The 18,001-nt window shown below is 38.5% G+C and overlaps 2 protein-coding genes and 1 long non-coding RNA gene across 3 annotated transcripts; 2 read left to right on the top strand and 1 right to left on the bottom strand.

Moving 5' to 3' along the window:
- Positions 1-402: 402 nt before the first annotated feature.
- Positions 403-5,998, bottom strand: LOC129090206 (uncharacterized). The gene is made up of 3 exons (XR_008531186.1): positions 5,914-5,998; positions 620-737; positions 403-486 (listed from the first exon to the last, which is right to left on the bottom strand). It is a non-coding gene; the product is annotated as an uncharacterized LOC129090206 (long non-coding RNA).
- On the top strand, positions 5,962-11,985 carry tmtops3a (teleost multiple tissue opsin 3a). Its single transcript, XM_054597755.1, has 4 exons — positions 5,962-6,398; positions 7,330-7,658; positions 10,861-11,094; positions 11,633-11,985. The coding sequence occupies exons 1-4, from the start codon at positions 6,011-6,013 to the stop codon at positions 11,855-11,857; spliced, it is 1,176 nt and encodes a 391-aa protein (XP_054453730.1). The 5' UTR covers positions 5,962-6,010; the 3' UTR covers positions 11,858-11,985.
- A 2,082-nt stretch (positions 11,986-14,067) lies between these two features.
- cd40lg (CD40 ligand) lies at positions 14,068-16,844 on the top strand. The gene is made up of 4 exons (XM_054597974.1): positions 14,068-14,394; positions 14,922-14,964; positions 15,073-15,171; positions 15,308-16,844. The coding sequence occupies exons 1-4, from the start codon at positions 14,194-14,196 to the stop codon at positions 15,685-15,687; spliced, it is 723 nt and encodes a 240-aa protein (XP_054453949.1). The 5' UTR covers positions 14,068-14,193; the 3' UTR covers positions 15,688-16,844.
- Positions 16,845-18,001: the final 1,157 nt, after the last annotated feature.

Below are 18,001 nucleotides of genomic sequence, written 5' to 3'. Positions count from 1 at the left end.
ATTGACACATAAATAGTAAGTGATTATGTGCCAGGTTCACTAAGCTCATTAGACAATAGACTACCTATAATTACTCAGTGCTATTTTTAGTTATTAAGGAACTATTTGTTAGGTATTTTTTAATGACCTTTTCCTTACTCAATAGTTGGTAAACACTTCTGAATTTTTACATCTTATTTTAAGAAATGCTTCTGTGTGAAAAGGATGAAATATATGTATAACAGCTTATTTTTGCTCAGCATGTTTAATTACAAACTTTTTCATGTACATCAATTATAGCTGGTAGGAAATCATTTACATTTTGTCTCTTCTCTGTCAGGACGGCGTCTGGACAAGAAGGACTTGTACTGGTATTGAAGTGAGAGGAGCCAGGGGACGGTTTCAACCGCTTCAACCGCACCACATACTTGTGCCTCTGCAAAGCCACCCGGCGTTCTGTTCAGCTGTCAGATGTTTCCTCGTCAAACAGGCCTCACTGATCGTTATCTGACAAAACACACAAGTGAAACACTGCAGCGCTTCCATTCCTTCGCCTCCATATCTAAATGAAATGACCTCAGTACATCGGCATGTAACAAAGTGGAGCAAGCTTTCCGAAAGGGAACACTTTTTGACAAACCTGTTCTTCAACTCCGTCACTCCTCTTGTAGATTTTAAAGCACGGTATACGTTGTTGCTCCTGTTGGATGAAGGGCCTTCTTTTCTTGTGATTTTATCAGGCACTTCTCTTAGTGGGCCTACACCAGTAAATAGACCAGTATTACAGTAAGTTAAAGTATGAACATTTGTGAGTTTAAAAATATTGATGTCAATATCTACAGTTCACCTTTATACATTTAAATTGCTATGACAATATTTCATATATTCAAACAAACAGTGAAAGAAATGAAGGATAGTTATGTTAATGACGTGTTTTCTGTGATCTTAAACTTGTTTCATGCACTGTACAAAACTGGAATCATATACAAACTTAAATAAATATCCAAGCACACAAACAAAATAATATAAAACATATCTGTGTTGAGCACAGATAGATTTTTAACATGTTCAAAATGTTAAATAGCTCTGAAGTAAAAGAAAAGTGTGAAAAACCATACTATGTAAAGTCATTAGCATAAGACACACAAAATGAACAATACTGACACTTGATTATGTTTTGTACAAAATATTGTTAATACAAATACATAAAAGACATATGATCAGTGGTGGAAAGTATAACTAAATTAATTTACTCAAGTAGGCCTGCTGAACTTAAGTACATCTCTTCTTAACTTCCATTTACTTCATACGTCTACATTTTAGAGGGAAATACTGTACTTTTTCCTTCACCACATTAATCTCACAGCTATAATTATTCCCACTAGTTACAATTAGCTACTATAACATTAATGTAGGCTACCACTTACATATTAATGTTTAAATAATGATCCAAACATATATTGATATAATTCTGACAGGCACCATTCTGTATACTGATTACTTTTACTTTTTATACTTTAAGTTAATTTTGTTGCCAGTACATCTGAACTCCTACTAAAGCAGGACTTTTACTTGTAATGAAGTATATTTATAGTGTGGTATTGCTATTTTTACCAAGTAACTGGTATTAATACAGCTTCCACCACTGCTATAATGTATATTTGTCTGTAGTTATTGATATTGTGGAGATCCCAAGGTATAAATGAGATATTATGAAACGAATAATTATATGAAGGAAAACATAAACTGTTTCTCTTGATTGACCGACCGAGACTTGATGATAAAGGATGGCAATATAAAATAAAATGATCTTTGGTAAAAATGGCGTTGTGAAATATAATGGACTTTAAAAATCTAGACTACTTGTCCTTTAGAAGTATTCAATATTGAGCACTTTAATTGACATTTTCCCTACAGAGTTGCTGAATGGAGATCTGCTGCTGTATGAAGTCTATGAAGCAAATAGTGAATTAACCAAAGGATAGTTTTGCCAACAATAAGTGTGACTGAATAGAGCCTACAAGATGTTTTTTGAGAACACACAATGTTCATCATCATCACCACCATCAGTAATTTCCTCAGCTCTTTTCACCTCTTTGTTCAACTACCTCTTCACACATCCACATGACCTATTTCATTAAGTGACTCAAGACGGAGATGGTGCAAAAGTATCCTAATTATAAATGTGGAGACTACACTGGGTGGTGTTTTAGTCGAAACTTCAGATGCTGTTTTCATTATTGGAGCATGTTCACGCCTTGAGTTTGGCTCTGCCAACACAAATTTCACTTGAGGCTTTGTGATGAGGTTAATTAAAGTTCTACACCCTGATGACACTTTTTGAAAGGTGTGAACTTTGGAAGTAAACAAGATAGTTAAGTAGTTTATCTTGACCTCAGACAAGTGAAAGTTTTAGATTTAAAGAAGTTCATCATCTAAAGTCTAGATTAGAGCACTGGTCTAGTAGAGCACTGGTCTATTTTTTAAAGAACTCAAGATACATTAAAATCACATATATGACACACAATCAAACAATATCACATAACAATCAACAACAATATCATCTCTTGCAGTTACAGTAATAGCTTGCCATCCCTCAAAGATTTTCCAAGATAAAAGCTTATTAAATCAGTTGATATAAGTAGTTGGATGATTGGATTTCCAATTTACAAATGAAGGTGCTGGAGGAAAGGTGAATGGATCACAATTTATCATGTTTTTTTTCACTTGTATGTTCTTGAAAAGAAAATTTTAGATGCATCATGTGTTGCATTTTTTTGAAAGATTGAGAACAGGGAGTCAATAAAATACTAAGCTTTGTTTTCCCCTCGGATCATTTGGACACTAAGACTAGAACAGTTTCTGCTGCCTTATGTCCATTTTTAACTAAAGTGACACTGACATTTATCATCACATGTTAAGTTGATTTTGTCTGAAATGTTCTTTCTTAATGAGTCAGAGTTACATGATTACGTTTTCTATATTTTACTGCAGACACCCTTCATACATACAGATGGAGGAGTAGCCATCTCCACATTATGAGGATGGATTATTGATGATGCTGTGCTAATATTAGTTTCCTCGCATCTGGTAGTTCATTAACCATTGAGTGTTACCAAATGGGCTTACGGGCACTGTTCCCGAAGGGTTGTGGGCCAAAAGCCAGGTTCAGGTTCAGGCTTTTCATGTTGTGTTCAGGGGCCAAACTTATCATAATCAAGCCAAGCCATAAACCAACGTCTGTGTTTTAAATGAAACAATGCAAGAGCAGGGAAACATCTCAACTGTCATCACTGAGGAACATTCACATAACACATTTGTTGGAAAAAATATGCGCAAAGCATATGTGCATTGGATGCCTACACTGTCTTTATTTAGATAACATATGAACACCTTCTGCCACGCTGGATATGTAAAACATCACTCATTAAAATATCTACCAGCTGGTGCACTTAAGCATAGATGATGCGACAAAGATTGTTTTTAAGACGCCGAATGATGACTTCAGGTATCTGCTCATGACTTTTAGCCTTACCGACATCCAGGCTCAGGTCAGCAACATTCAAAGGAATATGTTCCGTTTGCAAAGGTTTTTCTCTGCAGTTAAAATTCAGATAGACCCAAAAAGCCAGTCACCATCTGGCCCACTCCAAGTCCCTTGAGCACATCATCATCTACAGGAGATTCATCAACAACTACAGTTTTTCCAGGTGAAAGGCTGATCGAGTGATCTCTGACCTGAAGTTCCCATTAAACATGGGAACACAATGAGTGCTATCACAGCACTCTCCTCAGGACCAGAAGCACCATCTCCTGCAAATAACACTTCCTGCAGAGTGAATTATAGCATCAGGTCCACGTCTTGTTAGTCAGACTGACCCACTTCTACTGACTTTTGATATTCCGGAACCTTCATCCAGTGCTACCATTAGGTTGAAATTTGTGGTTTTGAATTGAATGAATTAACAACTAAGATTGTTTCAGAAGTAGGTACGCACACCCATGTCCACTTGAGGATGAATTTAAATAGTGATCCTTTAACTTTACATCCAGCTCTAAGATCAATTCTAATTTTCATTGTTTGAACACATGATTTGGGGTAGGATATAAGATTAGAGTACAAACACAATGTTGTGGTGTTACATTGAAGTTTGTGTGGTAGCTTTACTAAAAAGCTAGAGATAGGGTTTGATTACTTGCAATTCTAAAACGATTCACTTTATGTTTTATAGCCTTTTCATGCCTCTATTATTCAGAAAATATCTAATAAGAAATTAATGTGGAACAATAAGCTGCATGTACATGATATTACAATTTACCCTGGAGTTTTAGCAAATTAACTATTCATATGATAATGTGTAATTTGACAGCAATGGAAACGTATTAAAGATGGTATTTAACAAAATGGGATCATTAAGAGATTCCAATTAACTGTCCTGGGAACAGGACTGGTTTTCCTGCAGAATCCCATTACGCCAACATCGTTCTGAAGCATTTCAGAGCCAACTCAGACAATTTATGCTCAGCACAGCAACCCAGTGATATAATCTCAGTAGCTGAACAATAGCGCTGTCTTTTTAGGTATTCTATTTAATATGTCTGAAATAATAACTCACATTCCTTTTTATTATTAATTTATCCATTCACTATGTAACCTTTCATTCGGTATCAGCCCGTATCTCTCTACTGATTTGCTCTGCATGTACCAAAAACATTTTTTAATTCATGTGTGCAAAGGAATACAGAAAGTGGGGTGTGTGCTGTGTCAGATAAGGGTACTAATAATTGTATTTAATGTGTTATCAGTGCTTGTTTCCTTTCAGCTGGATCTAATGTCTTTTTAATTTTAATGAAAAATTATAAAGCAGGGGCAACAGAGAAGAATATGCCCTCAAAAATGACTTTGGCATTAAAGGACCATAGTGTTTTTGCATATTTAAGACCATTTAACACAGCCTTCATATACTTTATATCTAACTGCTTCCAAGGGCATACCAAAGTGTTTTATATATTTTTCAGGCATCCATTTGTTTTCATTTGATGTAATAAATCTGTATTTTTTAATTAGTTTGAACTAATTTGAAACTTGCTTGAGTGAAGTTTTAAATTGCTGTGGCTGATTTTTTTGCTCTTATCAATTAAGGTTATTAGCATTTCACTGCAATGGCTGGAAGTGCAGATGTCTTCGCTTCATTAACATGCAACAATGATTGAACTTTGGCAACTCAGACTTAGATTTTCAACACGGATCACCTCATCTCGAGTGAGTTTCACGCCTCTATAAGTTCACACAGTGCAGGTATGATTAGGTACAAGTCACTGCCTGTAAGGACAATTTGCAATCTAAATAGGATAAAACACATTGATGGTCCTTTCAAGCTATTGTGGAAGTTGGTTTATTTTTAAAAGATGCTGTGAATAAAAGAAAATGCTGAACAGGTGTCAAAAATGTCTTTGTTGGTGACTTACTTTGTGCGCTTTTGAACAAGCTGCAGAGCAGGAACAGTCTGGCACAGAAAGCAGCAATGAATAAAAAACGCACAGCTTAGCAAAACCATGCAAACAAAGTTTGTGTTTCTGGAGCAGAACGCCCTGACTAATTCTCTCCAGACTGGAAAATGATAACTTCCTTTTGGACAATCACTTAATATGGCCTGTATCTTCAAAGGAAAATCCTAAAAGCCAAAGGAGGTCGGTGTAACTATGCAAATCTGAAAAAGAGCACAGCACAAGCCTTGAAAGGAGTTGCATTTGCTGCTGGAAAGCAATACATTTTATTTACACAGGCCATTGTGTTCAGAAGGAGTCGTTATAATAACTTGAGAGACTAACAGTGAGTGTTTGAGCCTGGCAGACAGCAGGGCTGGGTGGGGGTGGGTGGGGGTATTTCCATACATTATAGGGGTGCAGGTATAAAGAGGTATAAACACTCACCTCTCCTCACACTCTAATAGCAGTGACATATCGACCCCTCACACTGTGTGGAGCTTCTGCAGTGGGGCTGTGCAGGACTTTGTGCTTCTCTTCAGCTATGGTCGTCCACATGCGCGGTTGCAATTTCAGCACCGCAGACAGCTCTCCTCTCTCCGGGTCGAGCCTCTCCACGGTGGCCACTCTGCGGGACTCCCCTGCGTCCCACGGCCCCGGAGGGCTGAGCCGGACCGGCCACACGGTGGTGGCGGTGTGCCTCGGCTTCATTTTGGTGGCGGGGATCCTCAGCAACTTCCTCGCTCTCCTCATCTTCGCAAAGTTTCGCTCCCTCTGGACGCCCATCAACGTCATCCTGTTGAACATCAGCCTGAGCGACATCCTCGTGTGCGTTTTCGGCACACCGTTCAGTTTCGCTGCGAGTCTGCACGGAAGATGGCTCATTGGAGAGCACGGCTGCAAGTGGTACGGGTTCGCCAATTCCCTCTTTGGTAAGTGCGATGAGTAAAGATAACCTGTACAACTTTTCATTTTCCACCAACTTGTGTTTAATGTAGGACGTTTTATGAGGGGTTAAGAAAGTAAAAGGCTGTTGCAACCGCTTTGCATTCGTAGTTGTTGAGACTTTTATCTCAAAACAAGATTTTTAAACCTCATGATGGCGCAACAGGAAAAGTCACCAGCACCATCAGAATTCAGTGTGTGGGAACCATAAATGTCTGTTACAAAATGTCATGGCAATCCATCAAATGGTTGATGAGATGTTTCAGTCTGGACCAAAGTGGTGGACTGAATGACAGGCTGGTCTTCACTAAGGTCCAATTATCTGGTCTTATAACACTGTAAATGTCTACTCCCCCCACTTTCTCCTGCACTGGACTCATGTGGAATATTGCACACTGCACACATTACACACATGTAAATATACTGTACATTTTTATTTTTATTTTATTGTATAATATGTTTTATTTATTATCTTAATCTGTTTCTCTGTACTTGAGCTGCTGCAACACCCGAATTTCCCCCATGGGGATCAATAAAGGAATATCTATTAGTCAGCATTATCTGTTTGCATGATGTCTCACATACACTGTAGATATTGCCATGAAGATCTTGTGTGATGATCCTGGCATAGATTTAAGTTAATCACTTTCCCATCTACTCTACATATAACAAAAAACACACGTTTACATCAGGAATCACATCACAAAGTCTTCTTTTACATATTGTTTTTTGACACATTTTTTCACATAATTAGTTTCTATTTTATTTCAATTAAACCAACAGCCCAAGAACATCATAGCTGTTCTCCATCCAGAGCAATGAGTTTAGAGTTGCTTGGAGTTAAATGAGAGGGGTCCTTGTAAGGATATATCACTTTAAGAATTGAACTCTCACCCTCTCCTTCTCTTGATCTTTAAGGGATTGTGTCCCTGGTGTCCTTGTCAGTCCTCTCCTATGAGCGCTACACCGCTGTGCTGCGTTCCTCGCAGATCGACATCTCGGACTTCAGGAAGGCCTGGCTCTGTGTTGGAGGCTCCTGGCTCTACTCTCTCCTCTGGACCTTGCCGCCCCTCCTGGGTTGGAGCAGCTATGGACCGGAGGGCCCCGGTACCACGTGCTCCGTCCAGTGGCACCTCCGGTCACCCACCAGCGTCTCGTATGTGCTGTGTCTCTTCATCTTCTGCCTGCTGCTGCCTTTTCTGCTTATGGTCTACTCTTATGGCCGAATCCTGGTGGCCATCAGGAGGGTGAGTGAAGTTATACTAACCTGTTGCACTCTTAACAAGGTTAACTATTTTAATTCACAAATTCACTGACAAAACAAGAAAAATAACACTAAAAAAGTTTTTTGAAGGTCATGTTTTAAAGAATTGTTCTTTTCACTGTGTTTTATGGGGACAGAAATACAAATAAAAGCAGGGTTATGAAAACATATATTACACAAAACACATATAATGAACATTTTAAGTCACAGGGCATTGCCTATGTGGGTACAGCGGTGTGGGTACACTTTATACAATCATTATCTCTCACGTGTAAGTCGGAATGGAAACCAATCTTTCAATAAAACAGCACACAGGAGAAAGTCACAGAATAGCAGATGACAGCTCAGAGTTAAAGTGACCTGTATATAGATTTAGACACCTGTCATTCCTAAGTGGTGCATCTTTTGGGCCCAAGACACATTGTGTCATTACTTACAATTGCTGTAAACAATTGAAACATTTGCAAAGGTTCAGTATAAATCACAGATTGCACGCATAGAGTTGTCTTTTTCCCAGGAATGTTCTCAAAACGCCGCCTCTCTCCATGTCCATCTGCTACGGAGCTACAATAGCTCTTCAGCTCTGCTAAAGTGGGCTCAGATGTGGCTTTAGGGCTATCAAAGTGTTCCTAGGACATAAGATTGTGGCTCAGAAGTCAAAGGTGTAAGACTCACACTCACACTTGGTCACATGTTTTCAAAGTAATTTCAAGGAACATCAAGACAGATAATTTTAGAAGCCACAGCTCTGTGTTTATCATACAGTCAATTTATCCTGCAGGAGAAGGAATGAGGGCAACGTTTTCAGTAGAGTGCATCAGGTTTGTTCTGGGCTGGCTGTGTTCTTCAGGGCAACAACCCCCTCGCCCCCAGTTTGTGGTGACTCATCACCACCCTGGGGGGGCTTACATAAACCTGCCACTCGCACAAATAATTGACAATTAGGGGCACCCAAACGATGTTGGACCCCTGCTTGCACTTTGCGAGTATTACTCCTATCAAAGAATCACCCAGAAGATATTTTTAGACTGTGGAAGCAACCCGTTACTATTGGAGACCTGCTATAATATAAGCTACTCCATCTTTTTGGAGTGGAAACTCTAAGCACCCGAGTGAGTCAGAAAGCTTTGCCGACTTGATTACTGGTTCAATGAATGGGGGCTCAGTCTCCCTGTGACTGGAGCCCCGCCTTAGGCTTCTCTTAGAAACTGAGCAATCAGTTCTCATGGAGCCTCTGCTGGTTTCTCAAAGGTGGCTTAAAGTGACACATCAGAAGGAGAGATGACATTTATATCAACAGTGTGGCTCAAGCTTGGATCTTTTTTTCTCCGCATGACAGCATCACATTTAGAATAAATTCATGATGCTGTTTATAAAGCGCACACACTTTTGAGATTTACTGTTCCATAATTCTGACTTGTTGAATTGACAATAGATGCATTTCCTAACAAATACATACCAATTTATTCCAAAACAAAAGAACAAAACATTGATTTCCAAATAGATTTATTTGGAGCTCAATTCTGCAGCAATCCTTGAGTTTATCGGACATGTTTTAGTCTTTGGGATGAGATGAGACATAAACAAACTATGTATTTAGTGATGCTACTCAGATTTAATATGTGGGTAATATTCCAAACAAAAGTTAAGCCATGCAGAAATTACTACTAATTGAACGTTGTCAGAATATATATTACATGACAGGACACGGAGTAGAGGGAGCAACAAAGGTTGTGACCAAATACCACACAGGGTGAAGTGTAATAGAGTGTGTGCAGTAATTTGACTGTAATTTCCTTCACCAGCCCGACAAACTAATTTATTCATGAAGCACCATGATGAGCATCACAGTGCTAATTAAACAGGACTGTGAGCACAGGGGTATGAAATCAATGCGGAGGTGACAGTCACCAGGGATGGTATGCTGCTGTAACATCTTGGATGTGATACATGAGCTAATTTTAGCCTTCAGCTATAGCGCTTCAGTACATCAGATGAAACAAGCAGGGGAAATGTGTAGTGGCCTCCCTGCTGTTGTAAAAAACTTTAATCATGCAGTATTTTTTTTTTTTTTTTTTTTTTTTTTTTTTTTTTTTTTTAACGAATCTTCCTATGGTTAGCCTTCTGTAACATGACCATTACTGAGTCATACAAGTTAGATCTGTTCTTCTGATTTACTAGATCCAGCAATCATTATCAAGTTACACTGCAAGTTTATCAAGTGCAAACAATTAATTTTTCTATAAAATAAGTCTGGGAACAACTGATAAAAAGCACAGAATTAAAAGTTTTTTTCTGTCTGAGATGGAGCCCTCATAGATATTAAATGTTAATCAACTTATTTCTTACATTATGTTCAGTTAACTTGTCACGATTAGTCTTCTGTGGCTCTGGAGGGAGTTTTCCTAACTGTGAACGCTGTTGACATCATCTGGGCTGTTTTTATACATAAGGCCATACAGGGGAGGTCTATTGAAATAATCCATGGAATTGCATTATGGGGAATGTAGGATCTAATGTTTTGGGAGCTTGAACCATACGATTTTGACCATTCTTTTTCAAATCTGTCTCTTTACAGAAGAGCAACACTTAATTGCATGAAGTATCCCTTTTCAAATCTACTATGTGTTGAGCTACATAATATTTCCAACTCAAGGGTAACTTAACAGCTTTTTCAGAGCTTTCAACCACATCTCACAGCTCTGATCAGCAAATGGAGCAAGCCATGTGTAAAATGAAGTTGAATGTATATTGCTTTTTATTATAGGTTCTGTCATATTTGTTCTGACAGGTTAAGTTTTTATTTGTAGAAAAATAAAACAATCTCAGTGAAGATGGGTGCAGTCGGTCTGTTGCTATCAACTCGTTCATTCTTGTCAGTGTCCCTGGGTTTTGATCCACGAGGATCCTGCTGTGTGTCTTTTTTTAATCCTTCCACTGGATGGTGTCACATTAAGACAATATTGATGAAAATAAAAACACAGAAATTAATGTGGGAGAGGCATGAAAAACATATCCTATCTACCTCTCCTATTGGCCTCCTACCTCAGACCCGAGTCTGTGATGCAAATGACACAACATGATCCAAACCTTTATTTTAATAACAGTATTAAACTCAACTTTGGGAAACATTATCATCAAGGCTGGTTTAATCTTTGCCCCTTTTCCTCTCCTCTGCTTTCCAGGTGGGTAAAATCAATCTGATGGCCGCTCAGCGCAGAGAGCAGCACATACTGACGATGGTGTTGTCCATGGTGTCCTGCTACATGCTGTGCTGGATGCCCTACGGCATCATGGCGCTGACGGCCACCTTTGGTAGGTCTGGATTGGTCACTCCCATGGCCAGTGTGGTTCCCTCTGTCCTGGCCAAGTTCAGCACTGTCATCAACCCCGTCATCTACATGTTCTTCAACAACCAGGTGAGGGCAAAGTGACGACCCAGAATTTACTGTCTCCATGGCATTTTTTACCAGATTGAAGTAGGGCCTTATCTAACTATAAAACGGGGAGGAAAATAGAGTTGATTCTTCCACAGAGGAGAATTCAACGGCAACTATCTCTGTGACATTGAAGATGCAGCTCAATCTGGGTTATTATTATCACTCTTAGTGTCTCCTCGGTGCCACTTCTCAGGCGCTACATACAGCACACTAGATGGCATCCTTCTGTCTGTTTAGCCACAAATGCTCTCTCTAGGCCAGATGTTCTTGCTGATTTGTCTAAAGTTAACACTGTACGCTTTGATTAGGTGATCTGTTGGTCAGCTGACATTTGGAAGTTGGTGGATGTCATTACGATCGGTTTTTCAGCGCTTTTTTAAAAACGGCTTAATGTGTTTTTTGTCAACATTTTTTTTTTAAGCAAATGAATTCCAGTTTTAACTTGATATATTTTTCCTGAAAATTACCAAATTGAAGCTTACTGGATATGACCATAGTCTTTTGTACCATTACACAGTTTTACAGATGCTTTGTGGCTTTCATGAAGTGCAGCTCTGAATCCCAGTCTGTTCAAGGAGAGGAGCACCCGACTCCGAGGACACACTTCTCTGGATTCTCCTTCGTCCACAGACAAGCCTCCCTCGGCTCTTCACAGCGTCAGATCCTCGGCGACTCCAAAAGCACTGCCCTCTGCAGCCGGAACAATGACCGCCACACTCTCGTTGTCCACTACGCCCCTTAAAAAGTATTTTTCATCTGACAGACTGTGAACATTAAATTCATGTTGCAACCAAAGGACACACATTTCTAGACACCCTGATATTGATTTTACATGTGAAGATGTATGTCAGTCTGAACTCTGTAACATTTGAATGTAAACTCAGTGGCATATAGTTCAGCTTCTGCTTAAACGCATATTTAATTAGGTCATGTGATGACCATCCATATATGCAAGTGCCAATGTATGTGTTTTGAATAAATGCTCTAAAAATACATGTATGCGTTTGCTGTGAGTTTGACCAAGTTAAAGCAGTACCCAGTTCCCAGAGACATCCAGATGCATTTCAGAATGATTGAATGTCTTTCAATCAAAACCATCTGTTTAGAGTTTGCAGTATTTTTTGTCTCCACAATAAACAGCAACCACAGTAAACAGGAGTATTGAATTCAGTAGTAAATATAACAACTGCTGATACAACAACTACAAGACCTAAACTTTATTCCATTCATAAAATGATCACATATTGTGTGACACCACAGGCAAAAGTTGAAACATTAAACTGATTAAGGGAATCCTGGTATTTGATATGGACATTTGGTATATCCAGTGAATTTATATATGAACATAAAATACTCGGTCTGTATTTACAGTTGAGAATATATTTTAACCACCAGGGGAAGCTGTTGCCAAGAAAAATCTACATGAAACATGCCATTTACATGAGCATCATGGTTGCATCACCATAACTATACATGTGCTGCATAAATAAGAAGATAATGATAAGAATATATGTTGCTTTGCTGCACTGCATGTGTGTGAGTCGTTTTGAGCAGTGATTTAGGTTTATTTTTCAAGTAAGAATGTAACTATTCAGAAAAATGAAGCATTTATGAAAATGCATGAATGTATTCTATTGTACGCTCTATCCAATAACTGTAGAGTGAACACAGTAAGCATACATAGTGTAAAGTATATCATTAATACTTAGGAGGTTTAAAGCATAAAATAATGCAGTTAAAGACCACACTAACAATTGTATCTGCTTTGAGTCACCGTAGCATGGATGCATTATGGATTGATTTTATCCAGTATCAAAGGGCTGTTTTGTCAAAATCTTAGTGGTATTTTTTTAAGTACAGTGAAAAGCTCAAGTTTTACCCTAAAACTGTTACAAAACTTGTTATTTGTAAAAACGATGCGCTCAACATTAAAAACTGCAATAACACACATGATGTTAACAATCAGTAACAAGTAATGACATGTTAGTTTAAAAAGAGTCAAAGTGGATAAAAACGGTTCAAAACCATACAATATTTTAATTTGGGGAAATAACCCAACAGTAATTAAAAATGATATCGGGTAAATATATTTTTTTATTGTCTTGGGTTTAAAGCTGCATTGACTTGATGAGTAACAACAACTCATTCTGTAACTTCATACGGGCAAAACCATCGAAGTTGCATCTGCTAAGTTGCATTATGCACCCTGCAGTATGCACCCTGCATACTGTGTTAATACACCACATTAAAAACGTTTCACATTAACCTGACCAGACTCTGTGGGTACAATGAAAAACATCAGTGGGTCTCATTTCAGACCGATGTTCCACCACAGCAAATTTCACAGACACTTGAATCACTTGAAGTAAACAACTGCAATAATCAAACAAACATTTTGAACATTTTGCGCAGCACATGGTCATACAGCCAGCTTTTCTTTGGTGGTCACTGAGCTGTTCCATTGATGCTTTATTAAGGTTGTGTTGTATCTTATTTCCTGCTTCTGGTATTACAAATATCTATTTGCTGCTACTGCCGTCACAGAAAATACCTACAGCTTCAACACCGTGTGAATAACCATTTAACACTCAAAGCATAGACCTTTGGGTATACTCTGTGTAATGTTGCCTACTTTACATTACATTACATTACATTACATTACAGTCATTTAGCAGACGCTTTTATCCAAAGCGACTTACAATAAGTGTATTCAACATAGGTATTCAAGAGAACTACTAGTCACCAGAAGTCATTGGGAATTTGATTTTCATCAGCCAAAAATAAAAAGTTTGGCCACATTGACATAGACATACTGAGTAATACAAGGCCACATGGGATTGTGTGGCATTTAGAGCCACATATCTGACAGAAAGGCAGAAAAAAAATGCAAAGAGGTATGTCAACAACATGCACACACACACATACGTACATGAACCCCTCAGAGGTCACAGATCTGCATCTCAGAGCTTCCAGGAAGTAACAAGAGAAAAACTCAGTTGCCCAAGAGAGCGGTAGCTCAGAAGTGCATGGGATGTCACAGACCCCAGGCCTCTCTAGGTTTCACCACTTCTCTCCACCATGATCAACACCTACCAGACCAGCCTGGCTCCACCGCCGGTGCCTCCGCGCCTCAGCGGGTCTCACCCGATCCTCATCCCGGCACCACTACCATTACGAGGCCACAGCAAGTCTCTCATCCGTTTTTTGGTTGGTGTAGTGCTGCTGCATTTATTTCTGTCCATCGGAGGATTCATCTATCTGTACCACAATTACAAAATGGTAAAAAAAAATTATAAATATATTTCTTTCTTTTAACTAAGTACAGTTTAGATGTATAGTTGATGGCACTGCTGCATGTAATATTATGGTAATGATACAGTAATCTTCCAAGGCATTACAAGTTTGAATGTTTTACTTTGCCTATTATATAAAGGTAATGGCTTAAAGAAAAAACATATATATTATTCGTATTATTATCTACTGTTTAAATTCAAATTTTAGCTAAAAGAAGAAAACTCTTAAACAGATCTTTAAATGTATTTGTGCAAAATTAATTCAGTTTCATTCTAAAACATGAAGCAATACCACACCACACTTGGGTTTGTAAAGTAGAAATATAACAGGCAGGCCAATGAAACTATGTTTGAATCACAGGAAATGCTCTTGAACAAACAAGTGAGGTGTGCAATTCACAGTTTGATATTAAACTATGAGTATTATACATATATCATAAGTATCATTACAAAATGCACATTGACCATATTGTTTAGCTGTTCCTGACATTCTTTTTCTTTTTTTTTTCTCAGCTTTCATTTCAGCTTCCCTCAGGAAAGGAGGGAGAAGAAAAACGTATGTTGATTTCATTATTACTTCCTGAAAGTAATTTTGTACATTAAGTCGCATACAAAAAAAATGCAATCTCAATGTCTCTGACCAGATGTTTGTTCTCTTCTCCAGTGGCTTATCTCTCATCAGAAAAACAGGAAACTTCCTACAAAGCCATGGCACGCATGGTAGTTGAGCAGCGACCACACACTCCAGATCAGAAATCTAAATGTAAGAAATTATGAAAATTACAATTTTTTTGATTTTTTAAAACGCAATAAAAAGTCATCAAAAATCTTAAAATAATAAAAAAAGTTAAAATAAAAAGATTTACTCAATAATGTTACTTAAACCTCTTTCTCTCCAGCGGGTTATCTCAACTGGAACATCAACCACTCATTTCGTAGGAGCATTGGCTACTACCATAGCAGTTGGTTGACTATCCAGCAGCCTGGTGATTACTACGTCTACTCCAGGGTGACCTTCTCCAAGGGAGATCCACAGCTCCCACTGGTCAGCAAGGTGCAGCTGAGGAAGAAGAATGAAGGAGAAGATAAGGCTGTGATGCAGGCCTACTGCAACCTGGACAGCGGCAGCATTGCTGAATTCATCCCTCGCCTGTGCACGGCCACGCAGGGAGAGGTGATCACACTGGAGAAAGGAAACCAGCTCAGTGTCTGGGTACAAAACCTTTCACTGGTGAACTACGAGGACGGAGCCACAACCTTTGGGATGTACAAACTGTAGGACTCCTTATGTGAGCACGTGCACGGACATAATCTGAACAGTGGGAACTCATTAAGTGGATGTACTTGGAATTTAATCTGCTGAGAACGCTGTTAAATAGACTGGATCAACAATCAAACTAATGGATTCTGATCTTTTTTTATCGTGGAGACAAAGACCACATTCCTAAAACATAATTTATTAACTCAGATACAATTGTTTGATTTTGTGCTATTTTTGTGGCATTTGTGAATGGTTGTTCTGTATTTATTTATGTAAATGAACTTCTATGGTTGTATAATGAAACTTTGATATTTAATCTAAAAGATTTCTTCTCTTTTCTTTGTCTTGCATTCAGGAGTTAGTTAAACGTAATGTTAAGAAGATACATACATTGAACATTAACATCCAGACTAAAGCACCACGTATTTTTAATGGTGAAAAGTAAAGATGTGCAGATATTTTCTGGTAACTAAGAACATTTTAGTGCTGGAAAGAAATTAGCACGGTTGGATGAATCAGAAATACTGGTGATCAGGTGCCTTGCACAGGTTAAAATACACAGAATCATCACCGGAATTAACACAAAAATGACTACCAATGTTCCTCTGACAAACCCCAAAATGATGCTGCATGGGCTACACAGAAGTTAAACATTTACCGCATAAAGCGCAAAACCATACACATTTTCACTGTAGCTCAGTCTGTACCGCTGGTTTTCAATTTCTAGGACACGAAAAACCACATAGCAAAGAATATATTTCTCATGAAGCTAAGCCACAAAAAACAAGACCACTCAAGATGTAGGTTACCGCTCCAGAGGCTGAAACTAGACTCAATACCAAAAGTAATTTTGTGGTGTGTAAAGGAATCTATGCATCAAACTGAATGTTGTTTTCAGTGGTACAAGAGATATCATCTTCACATCTCAATTAAGTCCTTGATTACAAATCACATCCACAGTATTTTAATGCTGACAATTATTCCAAGCAAGCTGTTTCCAGGCAGCCATTGATTCCCATTCTTTTCCATGTAGTTTATGAATCACTTATCAAACTCTTGAGTTGTGTAATCCATCAGAGTAACCCCATGTTTCATTTTTGTTCTTTGTCATGTGGCGATACTGTTTAAATGCAGATTGATTTAATATATAGGCACTTCCTCGCAATGATAATAAAACTTTGACATATACGATTGCAGACGAAACATTCATACATCACACAACTAAAGCGTATGCAGCATGGTTTGAAATATAGTAATCAGTAAGTTAACTATTGAGGATGATATTAATGGTGTAAAGCATAAACTGTAACTGGCCTGTTTTGACCTTGACCTAGTTTTATATTTAATCACTGGCTAAGCCTACCTGTTTGCTGAGCAATATAAGGTTGTGAAAGTACTGGGTGAGTAATGTAAAGGTTCTACCAGAAAGTTTAGAGTTAGCACCTCAGACATCACAAAACCTGGCAGAGCGTCTTGCATGTCACAGACGTGGAGTTGAGCAGAATGGAAAGTGTGAATCTCTATGGAGGTGTGTAAAGATGCAGAGGCGGAACACTCTCACAGGATGTCATCTATTCTAGTCACTGCTTCCATCCTGTGAAGGGTTTCTTGCTACAGAAATCCGAACAACCCACAAATTCCTGAACCACACATGTGCCGTCTGCTTTATGGAAAAGCCTGTCTGTGTGGATTTTCCAGGGTGAACGAGGGAACATGCAGTTCATACTGTGCGGCGATACGTGTTTGAAACCTTTGGAGTTTTCCATTTCTCACTTAGTGAAATTAATGTCAAAGAGTATTATATTAAACTTTTAATAAAAGAATGACCATACCAAACACAAAGTACAGAGTGTCTAGAAAAAAAAAAAAGCATTACAATAGTAGCAACAACAGTAATTGCATAGAACAACCTTCCAAAAACAATACACACAGTGGTCTGGAGATAAACAAGATGAAACCGGAGCTCAACCTCCCACCAGTAAGTGCTCGCTGAGGATATTTGGAGTCGAAAACAAAAGTATGTGGTACGTAATGAAAACAATTTAGGATACGGGAACAGCATTAATGTAAATCTCAACAGGGAGCATGTTATCAGAGAGACACACACATTTTTATAGGAAGCAGAGCTTCTGAAACGCTGAAGAGATTCTGGCTGCTAACTGAGCATCCCATTAGGAATAACAATTAAAGCTCATCATTTTCCAAACTGATGTGCCCTTGAGCAAGACACCATCTCTGCTGCAGAAGTACCAGTGCTGCCTTGTACCCTACACAGTGCTCTTACATCCCTGGAAAGAGGTGAACGAAAAAACAGCACTTCCCAACAGTGATT

This window comes from Anoplopoma fimbria, chromosome 4 (assembly GCF_027596085.1).
Source record: "Anoplopoma fimbria isolate UVic2021 breed Golden Eagle Sablefish chromosome 4, Afim_UVic_2022, whole genome shotgun sequence".
NCBI classification, from domain to species: domain Eukaryota; kingdom Metazoa; phylum Chordata; class Actinopteri; order Perciformes; family Anoplopomatidae; genus Anoplopoma; species Anoplopoma fimbria.
Note: the sequence above shows the minus strand (reverse complement) of the source record. Positions and strands in the feature narration are given on the sequence as shown.